This window comes from Amphiura filiformis, unplaced genomic scaffold, assembly GCF_039555335.1.
Source record: "Amphiura filiformis unplaced genomic scaffold, Afil_fr2py scaffold_21, whole genome shotgun sequence".
Lineage (NCBI taxonomy): Eukaryota > Metazoa > Echinodermata > Ophiuroidea > Amphilepidida > Amphiuridae > Amphiura > Amphiura filiformis.
Window position 1 is genome coordinate 1,277,918 of NW_027305485.1, and position 15,353 is coordinate 1,293,270.

The window sequence follows — 15,353 nt, forward strand, 5'->3', positions numbered from 1 at the left end:
TACAAATCATTCTAAACAGAAAGTTATTTTGGGGTTGAAAAATATTTTGCAAAAAATGTTTGCCCAAAATATTTACAATAACGTTTTTAAAATGATTTCACGACCTTTATATAACCCGACATTTAAATGTTATTAAAACGTTTTGTAAAAACATTTTAAGAACATTTTTGTGTTTGCTGGGTGCAAATACTTTAACATAATGTTATTTAAGTGTTGACAAAATATTTGGTCAAAAATGTTTACAAAAATAGTTTGACATTTCGAAAACATTTTAAAAATATTGTTGTAGTGTGTTTTCATACAAAGCGTTTTAAAACGATTTCATGACCTTTATATAACCCGACATTTTAATGTTATTAAAACGTTTTTACCTAAACCAAAACCCAAAATATAACTTATTTAAAACGTTTTAAAAATGTTTTTTTTTGTGTTTGCTGGGCACAGATCTACAGAAGACGTAAGCAGTGTACTACTTCATCAATACACATATCTTCAGAAGATGTAAGCGGTGTACTAGTTCATCAGATCTACAGAAGACTTATGCAATGTAGGCCTACTACTTTTAATTAAAATTAATATACAGATCTACAGTAGAAGTATAGGTTTACACAGAGGTAGGTCAACAGTAACTGTGATCAGATGTAAGTCAATTACGGCAACCACGGGTAGTTCAACAATAACCGTGACCAGAGGTAGTCCAGCAGTAACAATCACCAAAGGGTGATCAGCACGTCCATGCTTCTTTAAATGACCTGACTTTGCGAAGCCTCCCTTACAACATGTACGTATACATAATAGGCCCGGATGATAGGCTTATCGTGCGTGTAGATAATCGTTCATGCCCGGGGGGGGGCACTTCAACGGTTGTTTAATGGTTTATGGAATGATGTGGGGGCCATAGTGGTCAGCGACAACCTGTAAAGTGTGCTGAGGCTTGTGGATCAACGTCTAGGCGTTGTGCCTGTGCGTAGCGCACTATAAATCACTGCGCTTTTTTTTTTTTTTTTTTTTTTTTTTTTTTTTTCAATATGAAATGGATCATGACAGGTGTAGGGCTGGCACTTTCGCACAAGGGGCATTCGGTGAGAGAAAATGTGAAAAATATGGTGTCATTGGGTGAGTAGGCCCTACATGACCTTTATTTAAATGGAATCTTTGGGTGAGAGCCGAAACAGCTCAAAAAAACCCTCGAAAATCAAATTTCTAGTTCTAAATGGCTTCAAATTTCATTATTTTTTCGAAATAAGTAACAAAATCAGTGAAAAATGAAAGTTGCTGTTCAAATTGAACTTGTGAGGGTCTTTGGGTGACAGATCAAATGGAAAAATAGGGGGTCTTCGGGTGACAGAGCATGTGTTCGTAAAAAAATATGGGGTCTTTGGGTGACAGCGATGCTGAAAAGGGGGTCTTAACAGCCCTACATACGCGTCACCTCCAAAGTTGGAGTGCCCCCCCCGAGCGTTCATGTTCCTGCAATTGACCTGAGTGAAATCTTGGTACAGAATTTACAGTTAAAATTATTCTGGTTGGTATCGCTGGACATGAAAACGTTCATGCGTTTTCAAGATACCTGACTGTTTAGTATTTATTACCAAATTTGCACTGAAAGGCCCTTTGTTTAATAGTATGAATACGTTCATGAATACGTTCATGTGGCTACAAATTGCCTGGGTATGTACAGCTTTTAGGTTATCTGATCGTGTAAAACATCTTTGTTTCAAAATACACACCTAAATCGTGCCTCTTTAGTATGGATACGTTCATGTTTCTTCAAATTACCTGACGTTGTAAAGCCTTTGTTACAAAATGTACATTTAAAAGGCTTCTCTTTGGTATGTATACGTTCATGTCTCTTCAAGTCATTTGACCGTGTAAAGCCTTTGTTACAAAATATACACATAAAAGGCTTCTCTTTAGTATGTATACGTTCATGTTTCTTCAAACTACCTGATTGTGTAAAGCCTTTGTTACAAAATATACACATAAAAGGCTTCTCATTAGAATGAATTCTTTCATGTATCTTCAAACTACCTGACGTTGTGAAACCTTTGTTACAAAACGTACACTTATAAGGATTCTCCTTGGTATGGATACGTTCATGTTCCTTCAAACTACCTGACGTTGTGAAGCCTTTGCTACAAAATGTACACCTAAAAGGTTTCTCTCCAGTATGAATTCTTTCATGTACCTTCAAATTACCTGACGTTGTGAATCCTTTGTTACAAAATGTACACCTAAAAGGCTTCTCTTTAGTGTGTATACGTTCATGCTCCTTCAAATTACCCGAGGTTGTGAAGCCTTTGTTACAAAACGTACACTTAAAAGGCTTTTCCTTGGTATGTATGCATTCATGCTCCTTCAAGTGACCTGACAAAGTAAAGCTTTTATTGCAAAATGTGCATATAAAAGGTGTCTCTCCAGTATGAACATGTACCTTCAATCTATCTGACGATATGAAGCCTTTGTAACCAAATGTACACCTAAAAGGCTTCTCTTTAGTATGTATACGTTCATGTTTCTTCAAACTACCTGATTGTGTAAAGCCTTTGTTACAAAATTTACACATAAATGGCTTTTCTTTAGTATGTATACGTTCATGTTCCTTCAAATGACCTGATTGTGTAAAGCCTTTGTTACAAAATGTACACCTAAAAGGCTTCTCATTAGAATGAATACGTTCATGTATCTTCAAACTACCTGACTCTGTGAAACCTTTGTTACAAAATGTACACCTAAAAGGCTTCTCTTTAGTATGTATACGTTCATGTTTCTTTAAATCACCTGATCGTGTGAAGCCTTTGTTACAAAATGAACATTTAAAGGGTTTCTCCTTAGTATGTGTACGTTCATGCTGTTTCAAGTGACCTGACCGTGCAAAGCATTGATTACAAAATGTACACCTAAAAGGCTTCTCTTTAGTATGTATACGTCCATGTTCCTTCAAATGACCTGACGTTGTGAAGCCTTTGCTACAAAATGTACACTTAAAAGGTTTCTCTCCGGTATGAATACGTTCATGTGTCTTCAAATTACTTGACGTTGTGAATCCTTTGTTACAAAATGTACACCTAAACGGCTTCTCTTTAGAATGAATACGTTCATGTTCCTTCAAATGACATGACTGTGTAAAGCCTTTGTTACAAAATGAACATTTAAAAGGCTTCTCTTTAGTATGAATACGTTCATGTGTTTCTAAATTACTTGAGGTTGTGAAACATTTGTCACAAAATGTACATGTAAAATGTTTTTCCTTGTTTAATCCTTTATCCATCTGGTAGTTTTTTCCTCGTCTCCTGGATGATTCCCCTGAAGACTTTGAGTCGTAATTCCTTGGTCGATCGATACGTTTACAATGATTCAGTTTACCCTGCCTATCATGTAGCTGTTTTCCGCACCTCGTCTTGAGTTTAGAAATAGTGACACCTTTCTTTCCATTCTTATTTGAAGTTTTCTTTCCATCTTGGTGCGTCCTGTTAAGCTGGTGGAATGGTTCATGAGTCTTTTCAAATTCTGCATTGTTTCTCTTCTGCTGTTTGTTTCTTAACTTGTGCATACTACATGCACTACTTTTCGTCTTCTGAGCCATGGACGTCATATATCTCGCTTTGCTCTTATAGTCATACCAGTAAGGACGGATTCTCATTTCATGGTGTCTTTTATGAGACAAATATCGTAACACTTTGTTGTTAAATCTCTGCCCACAATATTTACATACATGCGGCATTAAGTAGTCCCATTCACGTGGACGTCTATTTGGCATTGTCTGTGGAAACGAGCAAAAAATGCATACGATTAGTGAAAGAAATACTATGCATGGTGTAGTAAAATAAAGTATACAGTTTGAAATGTGCCACTAGATTAAAAGGTGAGGCATTTGGTCAAAATGCTATAGTTGATAGCTGAATCAACACATTGTCCTCCTACAACTGTAAAATCACTGGCGTGTGACCACTAATAAGGACTCAGCGGCTTTTTTGTGAGGCGAGTAAAAATGCAGTTGCACAAAGTCTCTTATAATCAAAGCAACATGAAAATCACATGTTTGACTTTCTTTACAGTAATAGACATTCTTAGCCTTCCACATGGCCGAGGCATGACCACCATTCCTCTGTATGCTCCTCAACATGACATTCACACCACGTCTATGTCCTGCCTGGATGTCAACTTGTGCCATTATGTGTATCTGGAGTTCATCAAGGTCTGCTGGAGGACTTATGAAAACCTTTCATTTCAAATAGCCCCACAAGAAGAAACCCAGAGGTGTAAGATCAGGAGATCTTAGAGGCCATTCTATTTGGTGCTTTAAAGCAATCATACGATTAATGCCAAACAATTCTGCAAGGTTCGCAAAAATATCCACTAAGTCCTTATTGATAGTCACACGCCAGTAATTTTTACAGTTGTGGGAGGACAAGGTGTTGATTCAGATATCAATTAAAACATTTTGACAAAATACCTCATACTTTTCAAATTTTTGTGGCGGGAAATAATCCCGCCAAAATATTAAATCTTTTCCCACAACTAAATATCATAGTCAGGAAATTAATGATTCATCTGGTAGGTTAGATCTGAGACGAAAATACCTTAAGGTTAGCCGAGAGTTTTTCATGCGCTTGATTTCAGAGGGGCGTAAGTTCATAACAGAAACAGCCATGCAGAAAATGAACAAGCGTACCGGGACGTAGGCCTACTTACAATAGAATATTGATCCACGGTCAAGACATGAAAAGGCTATGAAACTTGGCTTAGCTCGTGCCCGCCGGAGCTCGGATGCCGGGGTGGCACAAGCCGTTTTCGGCAATTTTCACAAGGATTTTATAAATTTTAAAATTGATTGGGGCATTTTGAATTTATAGCCTTGATATCTTTGATGAAATCAATGCTGCTATTCCCCTGATTACAATGTAAGGGTAGGCAACAACAACAATATCAAAAAGCAATTAGGCCTATTTGTAAATCGAATTTGGGATGAAAATCAACAAGACAGACTTAGCAGGCCTACAAATTTCTGAATTATATAAAGTGAAAAACAATCAATCACGATTCACTGCACTCAGCGAATCAATCAAATAAAACTAAAAAGAAAGGAGCAAGAAAGAATAAAGAAAAAGAGAAAAGAGAAAGAAAGAGAGAGAAAGAAAATGAACGAAAAAGAAAGAAAGAAATGAAAAAAAAAAAATGAAAAAAGAAAGGGAGAAAGAAAAGAGGAAAGAAAGGAAGTAAAAATGAGAAAAGAGAAAAAAAAAGGAAATTCAGCCACACGGAGACTCGAACCCACAAAAATAGTTCATATTAGATTCCCAGTCCAACGCTCTATCCACTCGGCCATAGATCAGCTTACGCAATTCACTGTTCTCAAAGCGGATGATTTAACTGTAATTGGATGCAATTACATGATTACAATCGCGTCCGCATTATGGCTCTTAGAATAAACACGCATGTCGTCGCTGAAATTTTGAACGAACTGATGGAGGAAAACCTCGTTTTTTGCAAAACTAGCTTCAATTTGGAGTGAAAATCAAATGGAATAGCAATTGGCAGAATGTTGAGAAATAATGTAGGTATTCAGATGTCTAAATTAACGTCTCGTAATCAAGATATCGATAATTTCACAAACCAGCTTTTTCTCAAGCAAATTCTCCAAAATTTTCTCCCAAAACGGGCTTTTAAAATTTAATCGGTACTGTATTTGGTTCTTCCCCATGGCAACATTATTTCTTTGATCGATTTGTAATACAATACGAAAAGAAGAAAACAATCCTCGGTGTGGATTTATACGGAGCGCACATTTGAAAAAAAACCTCATGGAACGTGTTTTTGATCTTGTGAACATGGTGGGTAAAAATGCTTTAAACGAAGGATTTTCAAATTTATTCTAATAATTTGTATATAACACACACAAAAATGTTAAGCTACATCCAATGCACCAACATTTCACTCGCTGCGATATTTGATTACTGAGAAAACTCTGTTTTAGAGAACAACTTTATACGTCTTTTATACGTTTTTTATACGTCTCTTTGTGTAACCTTAAGGTATTTTCGTCTCAGGTTAGATCACAACTTTCATATACTTAGTTGTAATTATCCCAGATAATTCTTGATTTGGTTTTACAGAGTCTTGGATTGTCGAGGTTTTTGATCAAAAAACGTCACTCGGTGTATTTTGAAACTCGAGGCCATAACTCTTCTCACAGATCCTCAAATTAGTCCGGATAATCAGTTTCCCAGTCTATAACACTGACTAGCACACTTCTATAGTTGAGTGTCAGGTCTTTCTCCCATATAAAATTCACCCGAGGATAACATTGCACCTCCATTTTCATCATCGTCAATAATTTGTCATCATCATATGATCTTCAAGTTCAACTTTGAAAAACTGGTGATGCATGTGTCGCAAACCAGAAACAACATAGAACATATAAAAATTGGATCTGGCAGATGAACTTATTCATCATCATTAATTTGTCAGCATCGATCAATTGGTACATTACATCTTAAATTTCACATATTTTACATTACCCCCCACCCCCGCAAATTAATAATAATAATAAAACACCCATCGAGCAAGGTCCGAAACATGTGTTTTATGATCGGGTTTTTGAAAGCCAATGTAAGCCAAAAAAATTTGGTTTTAAAGCCAATGTAAGTTACTCACCATGCTCACACGCACCGTCTTTACGAAATAACTCAAGGATATCTTGACCAATTCTACTCACGATCAACGTAGACCAACGACACCATTAAATGTCCGCAAATAACACGGGGCAAATAACAGACAACAAGAGCTAAATCAGTTCGGGGGCACTGCTAATTCAAAGACGTCTCTGATATCAAAGACTCTTCAGTGCCGAGTCACCTGACAGTATCATAATTCAAAGACGTCTCATAAATCACATACTCCCTAGTCTCAAAACCCAGCCGCAAACTATATTGTGAACGTGAACTGGCGCAACGGGAATAATTTTGCGAGTAGGCCTAATCAGCATGATCACAGGGTTGTAGCTAGCCCAAGTGCCTGCTAGCTCCTGCTAATTTTACTGTCCAATTTATTAAAAATTAAATCGCGGGCTCGGATACACTCTTTCTAGTGAACGTGAGAAATCGGAGAATGCTAAAAAAATGTTGCTCTTTTTCATAATTGAGCTTAAATGCTGCAGAATAAATTTGCTCCCTCGACGACATTTTGCAGACTTTCAATTCTCCGGACACATCAAAACTGTTTATTGGTTATTTTCGAGCATATATTTTTTACAGATTTCCAACTGAGCCGCGAATTTTAGTTTTAGGCTTAGGGGAAACTGGGGTAATTGTGGCCCCTTTTTGCATTTTTACCATGTAATTCTTTAAGTATGAACTGAAGAAGTAAAATTTCTGCATGAGTGGATAGAGGCAATGGGTACCTACAAGATGTGATAAATATAATTGGAAAATATATTGCAATTTGCATAATAATTAACATGTTTTAGGGGCCACAATTACCCCAAGCGGGGTAATTGTGGCCCCTGAACAAAATAAAGAATTTAAAGAGTATTGTGAATCCAGTTCTTCCTGATAACTATTAATAACATGTTTTACAGTCATTGCGATAATTCTAGGCCATTTGGACTGGTTTATTTACCAGAAAAGGGCATTTTAAGGCATTTTGTAAAATACTTGTTATTATGCTAATTTTTGCATGCCGAAACTGCGGCCGGATCTGACTGTTCATTATACTTCCTTGTTTTGACTTGAAAACATACTAAATATGTCTTTTTGTTTCAATAATGACCCCAAATGGCTCATTTGATTAACATATAACAGATTAATGACCAAAATAGCTTTTAGGGGGTCAGATGCAAGTAATTTGCTTAAGACATGAACAGTGGCCACATTTATCCCAAGCCGGGTATTACATAATATGCAAATTTAGCTCATTAAATAAACAATTTTTTTATAAGATTGTTATATCAATGGGAACTGTTATGATTACCTTTCATGTCAAACACATACAAAATAGTCAGTGATACAACCAATAAGTACCACCCCTATGAATAAAAAGTGGACTTGCCACTTTTAGAGCCATTTGCGATGTCGCTCCGCTAATTAGACCCCTCTCATAAAAATTTTAATGCTATTTGAATATTTTTTCACCAAACAGTAACATAAAGACCACTCTTTCATACAATACAAAGTTAAGTCACCTAGACCAATGCTTAGTATAAAGACACCCTGATAAAGACAAAGGGGCCACAATTACCCCGGGGCCACAATTACACCATGCAGTCTCCGCCTATATTTAACACTCGTGCTCAATAATTCCTTCAATTCAGCCTAAGTTTAGGCTTTTCTGTTTTGCTTGAGGGGTGTGCTATGATAGGCCTATAGTCATTATATCTATGAAAGATAGGCCTATAATTCCTAACAAATTTCCTGCGGACCTGACTTCTGCATGGGTATGAACCTGCTCAATTAGGCCTATATGGATAAATGCAAGTTAGCCTTTTCTTTTTGACGGAGAAGGGTGCCTGAGGGGATGTGCTCCCTCAGAAGTTGGAGAATTATTTTCAAAAAGTTATGAAAGGCACAATAAAGTCATTTGGTGTAAAAGTTTACACTTATTATTCGTATTATTTTGGGCATAACAGATTTCAACGGACCCGACTTGTGAGGGGAATATTATCCTCAAACTAAAAGCCAATTGGTGCATCATTTTGCATTAGGCCCCTATTATTAACTTATTTTTCCGACCATCATGATTAAGCATAGCCTATAGGCCATATAACCATGTCAGGATAATGCATAATATGTATTTTAGAATGGATTTCCAGTGGATGCGACTTCCCGTCACAAATTTCAAGCATGAACATAATTATGATGCGCAATGACTCAGAACGTAGGCCTACTCTTCCTCGTTTCTTCTTGTTTTCTTTCCATTTTCCCCCCTTTCGTTTGCCTAAAAATCCCCGGATATTGAAATGAGCCTGGGTGGCTGTGGCAAAACAAAATTTTCAACCCAGTTTTGCTAATATTTTGTCCTGATTTTTGTAACATTTTCGTTCCGGTATTATTGGCAGTTATTTTATTTATGTTTTCAGTTGTCGGGTTATTTCTTTCAATTTTTGGGAAATCAGACCGAAAAAGTAGACCTTTTTTTTTTCCTCCTTTTCCGCCCTTCAATTTTTGTAGGGGGCAGTATACTGCCCCACTGGCTATGCGCAGGCCCGTACGCAGAGTGGGGCCGTGCGGTGAGGCAAAAGTCCTCAAAAAAATCCTAATTTACGACCGTAGTGAGCAAAAAAATATGTTTTTTATGCTTTTTTAGTCAAAAAAGGTCCAAAGTTTGTGAAGAAGGTCCACTTTTTACAAAATCGCCCCCTGGAAAAAAAAGAAACACTTTTTCAAAATCAGCACCCCGCAAAATAAACGTGCCTGGCTATGCCACTGCTCTATCACTCCCCTTCCTCTCCCTCCCTTTCCCTTCTCTCTTTCTCTCTCTGTCTCCCTCATTATTGTTAAGGGTACATGCCACCAAATAGCTTTCCATAGACTTTACGTGCAAAATAGGGGTCACGTTTTAGGCTATAAGTCGAGTTACGTCTTACTTTGAAATATATATTTGATATCATCTTATTCAGAACAAAATTCTGCATAACATATCTGAAAATGACACCATATTTTAGGTCTACTTTTTGAGAAAAATAGCGCTATATAAAAAGGCCCGATTTTCCCGTGTTTACGTCCGACTGCTAACCGCGTTTTGACCTCGTGTGTTCATGCGCTCATCATCGTAAACATCACTCAAATTTTCGCGTTTTCTGTTCAAATTAGTAGAGATCACATTCACAAGTTCTAGCAAAACACGATTTGCAACATTAAAATTGTTAATATTGTACCGATTTTGCACAATTTTTATGCAAAGTTGGGACTATAGTCGTGATAAACTTTTACCGGAAACCGCTTCACAGGCGGATTTAGTGGCATGCACCCTTAAGACCCGGGGCTGCAGGCCCCAAAGCCCCACTCCCTGGGCAGTGGGCACGCGCCTGGTTTACCGTAATTTGTTGATCTATTTTGAGCCACCTAATCATAACATAACCCTACCCCTATCAATAAAATACAAGTGTCCATATTTCTCCGAATTCATCCCATGCACGTGTGCAAGAGTCAGGCCACGAGGTTAGGCCTAAACGTTTCCGTAGGGGCCTACCATTTTTCAAGTCATTTTTGAATATATTTTTGAAACGTTGCCGCCACAATGCGTGCCAAAAATCGCTCCCCTCCCCCCTCGTTGACTGGCCAAAATTCATTGTTCCTCCTTTTTTTGCCTTGCCAAAATATTCACTCCCCCATGCATGACTTTTTGTTACTTCAAAACGTTGGATATGGCTCGATTTTGCCAATCTAAGTGTTTCTGGGACCATTTGTCAGAATTTGCACAGATAGATATGATGTTTGCACAGGCAGATATTTGCTAAACATAGGAAAGCATATTCCGATACAGTCACCTTCTTTCCGATATGCTGCATCTAGCCCCAAACTGTAAAAAAGCACGACGTATGTGATATCACAGACCCCCGTATGTGAAATCACTGACCCGTCTTTGATATCAGAGACGTCTTTGAATTAGCAGTGCCCCCGAACTGAAATAGCACTATTTAGCAGAGCTGATCAGCTGACTGTGCTGGCAGAGGTGGCTTGTGGTTTAATTCCCAGCACAGATCCTCACTTATCTGCCCACTTGACATCCTACTTGACTTTCTTGACGACAACTATGCACGCCTATTGTTATTTAAATAACATGATCAATTGATTAAGGATGAACTATCTATCACATTCGATCGATCGATCAATTCTCATCTTCTCTGGTTATATATCTGAGGTTGTCTATTTTGGAATATTTATGATTGAATAAAAATTCTTTTATAAAAAAGAATAGGCCACATGTCACATGGTAAAACGCGGTAAATCGCACATTATTTTTGCTAAATTTATCGCCATTTTGTGGAATTTAAGTTTGCAATTTTTTTGCCGATTTTCGGCGATTTTAGCCGATTGGTCAGGATTTGAAACAATTTTGTAAAATTTACCTCAGTTTGCTGTGGTTGATCAAAATTTAGCACAATTTAGCATCATTCTCAGCAATTTACTGTGATTTCCAGCCATTTTGTAGATTTTAAGCTTTCTTAGTATAGATTTCATGGTGATTTTTGGTAGTTTTAGCCTTTTAGCCCAAAATTTGAAACAATTTTGTTAAATTTACCCCCACTTTGCTGTGATTTATCAAAATCTAACGCGATTCATAATGATCGGTCATAGTTTCGCATTTTCCTGCAATTTCCAGCTATTGGGCGATTGACCGCGTTTTCCCATAGTGACGTCATATAGGGCCTAAGAATGGCGCGCCCAATGGGAGCCTTTGATGTAATGTGTTGAAATAACTTGGTGATAATAAGGTGATGAGTGCAGCCTACTTATAGTGCAGGGCAATACATTCAAAAACTTCCATGGTATTCCATACAGTCGCGACTAAATTCGACAGTTTTTTTGATGATTTCTTCAGAAATATACCGATTTGGAACGCTTAATTCTAATAAAAGTATGATACGAGTATAAATATGAGCTTCACCTGATACCATAATCTGCATTTTGATGGGGTTAAGTGGAGATGAGACTGTCAATCGGGTCACGCACATTTAAATGCATGATCATTAACAAATGCGCATGCTCACTAGCTTTTAGCCTGTTGACATCAAAACCACCGAGAACTGAAACGGAATTTTGTACACAAACACCCTGACCATGACCCGCCAAATCAATTTCAGAGAAGATGTACGGATTCATCTGGTCTGTTAATTCTCTGTTATGGAACCAATTCTAAAACCTCTGCTTTTTCATAGATATTCAAAAATAGACATCCTCAGATACATAACTGCAAGTATTTCATCGATCGAACGTGATCATAGTTTAAAAAGTACCCATTTTCTCGCGCCTCGCGCGCATCTATACCATATAAAGCCTATTATCCCCCTATGTTGATTGTAATCACTACACTGATCAAACGATATCAGCTGTCATGATTGAATACAAAAGCTCGTATATCTATAGTAAACAAATCAACGCAATGAACCCATATCATCTTTGTTTTATTGCAAAAGATTGTGAAGTGACTTAAAGTGGTACTACACCCCCTGATATATTTTGTGACTAATTTTGCATTTTTCTCAACAAATAACTACACACTGGTAACAAAAGTTATATTATAGGGGCAAGGAATCCAATTACTTCACTGAATTTTCAGTGTTTCAAGACAAGTGGTTGTCTCCACACGGAGCGACCGTCTAAACAAACAAACAATCTAGGGGTACCTCTTTTCTTATCATAAATAACGTACTGCTTGTCACTGAAATTCCAGTGTAGTATAACTGGGTTCCTTGACCCTATAATATATAACTTTTGTTACCAATGTGTTATTATTTTTTGAGAAAAATGCAAAAATAGTCACAAATTTATCAAGGGGTGTAGTACCACCTTAATGTGACGTAGGCAAAACAGTTATGTGACAACATGATAGCAGGATGATTTACTCTTATTGTTATTATTATTACTATTCGAATGAATTATTGCCGCAATATTAACCTCAACATAAAGCCTGATACAGCTTTTAGTTTGCGACACATGTTTTAAACGTCAGTCCAACAGAATGCTGGTAAATATATTATTTTTCAGAAATGAAAAGTATATCTCAGACTAACTTTTAGGTTTGTTTTGCTTTATTAATGACATGGGCCAGATATACACATTGATGATAAATTAGATATATAACAATAACTGTACAGGTAGTACAGAGGTAACTTCAGTAACTGTGACCAGAGGCAGTTCAATAGTAACTCTGATCAGAGGGAGTTCAACAGTACCTGTGATCAGAGGTAGTTCAACAGTAATTGTGATCAGAGGAAGTTCAACAGTAACTGTGATCAAAGGTAGTTGTTCAACAGTACCTGTGATCAGAGGTAGTTCAACAGTACCTGTGATCAGAGGTAGTTCAACAGTACCTGTGAGCAGAGGTGGTCAACAGTAGGAGACTAAGTCCTCCTGCGTAGGAGACTAAGTCTGAGGCCGTCCTAATCCAAAAAGTGCGAGATATTTCGAATGATAGTGAAGTTTATGATGTTGTTTCTTTGCAAATTTCCAATGTTTTTCGCGTCCAAATGTATTGGGAACTTTCATAATGATTGCATATTAACTATTTTATCATTTTGGAAGAAAAAAAGAAAATTCTAAAAATTTAAAACGATCGCACATGAAGGCTTTAAAAGGCTACTCCTTTATATGTATACGTGCATGTGTCTTCAAATTACCTGACGTTGTGAAACCTTTGTTACAAAATGTACACTTAAAAGGCTTCTCATTCGTATGAATTCTTTCATGTATCTTCAAACTACCTGACGTTGTGAAACCTTTCTTACAAAACGTACACTTATATGGATTCTCCTTGGTATGGATTCGCTCATGCTCCTTCACACTACCTGACGTTGTGAAGCCTTTGCTACAAAACGTACACTTAAAAGGCTTCTCCTTGGTATGTATGCGTTCATGCTCCTTCAAGTTATCTGACCGAGTAAAGCATTTATTGCAAAATGTGCATTTAAAAGGTTTCTCTCCAGTATGAAAACGTTCATGTTTCTTCAAATCACCTGACGATGTAAAGCCTTTGTTACAAAATGTACACCTAAACGGCTTCTCTTTAGTATGTATACGTTCATGTTTCTTCAAACTACCTGACCGTGTAAAGCCTTTGTTACAAAATATACACATAAAAGGCTTCTTTTCAGTATGAATTATTTCATGTTGCTTCATATTACTTGACGTTGTGAAGCCTTTGTTACAAAACGTACACTTATAAGGATTCTCCTTAGTATGGATTCGCTCATGCTCCTTCAAACTACTTGACGATGTGAGGCCTTTGTTACAAAATGTACATTTAAAAGGCTTCTCACCAGTATGAACACGTTCATGTTGCTTCAAATTACCTGACGTTGTGAATCCTTTGTTACAAAATGTACACCTAAACGGCTTCTCGTTAGAATGAATACGTTCATGTTCCTTCAAATGACATGACTGTGTAAAGATTTTGTTACAAAATATACATTTAAAAGGCTTCTCCCCAGTATGAACATGTTCATGTTGCTTCAAACTACCTGATTGTGTGAAGCCTTTGTTACAAAATGAACATTTAAAGGGTTTCTCCTTAGTATGTATACGTTCATGCTCCTTCAAGTGATATGACCGAGTAAAGCCTTTACTGCAAAATGTACACCTAAAAGGCTTCTCTTTAGAATGAACACGTTCGTGTTTCTTCAAACTACCTGAGGTTGTGAAACATTTGTTACAAAATGTACATGCAAAACGTTTTTCCTTGTTTAATCCTTTATCCATTGTGTAGTGTCTTCTTCGACTCGTGGATGATTCTCCTGATGTGACAGAAGACCTTGAATCTTGGTCGTAATTCCTTGGCCGATCGCTACCTTTACCATGAATCAGTTTACCCTGCCTATCATGTAGCTGTTTTTTGCACTTCGTCTTGAGTTTAGAAATAGTGGCACCTTTCTTTGCATACTTATTTGACATTTTCTTTCCACCTTGGTGCTTCCTGTGAAGCTGTTGGAATGGTTCATGCGTGTCTTCAAGTCCTGCCTTGTTTCTCTTCTGCTGTTTGTTTCTTGACTTTTGCATATTGCATTCACTGCGTTTCGTCTTCTGAGCCATGGACGTCATGTATCTCGCTTTGCTCTTGTAGTCATACCAGTAAGGACGAATTCCCATTTCATGGTGTCTTTTATGAGACAAATATCGTAACACATTGTTGTAAAATCTCTGCCCGCAATATTTACATACATGCGGCATTAAATAGTCCCACTCACGTGGACGTCTATTTGGCATTGTCTGTAATGGAAACAAGCAGAAAATGTAGACGATTAGCGAAAGAAATACTATACAGGGTGTATCAAAATAAAGTATATAGTTTGAAATGTGCCACTAGATAAAAAGGTGAGGTATTTGGTCAAAATGCTAGAGTTGATAGCTGAATCAACATCTTGTCCTCCCACAACTGTAAAATCACAGGCGTGTGACCACTAATAATTTCGAGGCGAGAAAAATGCAGTTGCGCGAAGTCTGTTATAATCAAAGCAACATGAAAATAACATGTTTGACCACTTTCTTTACAGTAATTGACAATCTTAGCCTTCCACAGGCCACCAGGGCATGACCGCCATTCCTCTGCATGCAGGTATCAGCTCTCCTCAACATGACATTCACACCACGTCTATGTCCTGCCTGTATGTCAACTTGTGCCATTATGTGTATCTGACA

General features: G+C 37.3%; 1 protein-coding gene across 1 annotated transcript; it reads right to left on the reverse strand.

Annotated features, from left to right (window-relative positions):
* Positions 1-1,042: 1,042 nt before the first annotated feature.
* LOC140143385 (uncharacterized) lies at positions 1,043-14,919 on the reverse strand. Its single transcript, XM_072165241.1, has 3 exons — positions 13,300-14,919; positions 4,067-4,211; positions 1,043-3,763 (listed from the first exon to the last, which is right to left on the reverse strand). The coding sequence occupies exons 1-3, from the start codon at positions 14,883-14,885 to the stop codon at positions 1,718-1,720; spliced, it is 3,777 nt and encodes a 1,258-aa protein (XP_072021342.1). The 5' UTR covers positions 14,886-14,919; the 3' UTR covers positions 1,043-1,717.
* Positions 14,920-15,353: the final 434 nt, after the last annotated feature.

What these genes read in the sequence shown, in the direction of transcription:
- LOC140143385 (XM_072165241.1), bottom strand. Translation starts at nt 14,885, where the DNA reads ATGCCGCATGTATGTAAATATTGCGGGCAGAGATTTTACAACAATGTG. An exon ending in CGTATACATATAAAGGAGTA is followed by an intron (nt 4,212 to 13,299) that starts GCCTTTTAAAGC and finishes GGTTTTCATAAG; the next exon opens with TCCTCCAGCAGACCTTGATG. An exon ending in CCATGTGGAAGGCTAAGAAT is followed by an intron (nt 3,764 to 4,066) that starts GTCTATTACTGT and finishes TCGTTTCCACAG; the next exon opens with ACAATGCCAAATAGACGTCC.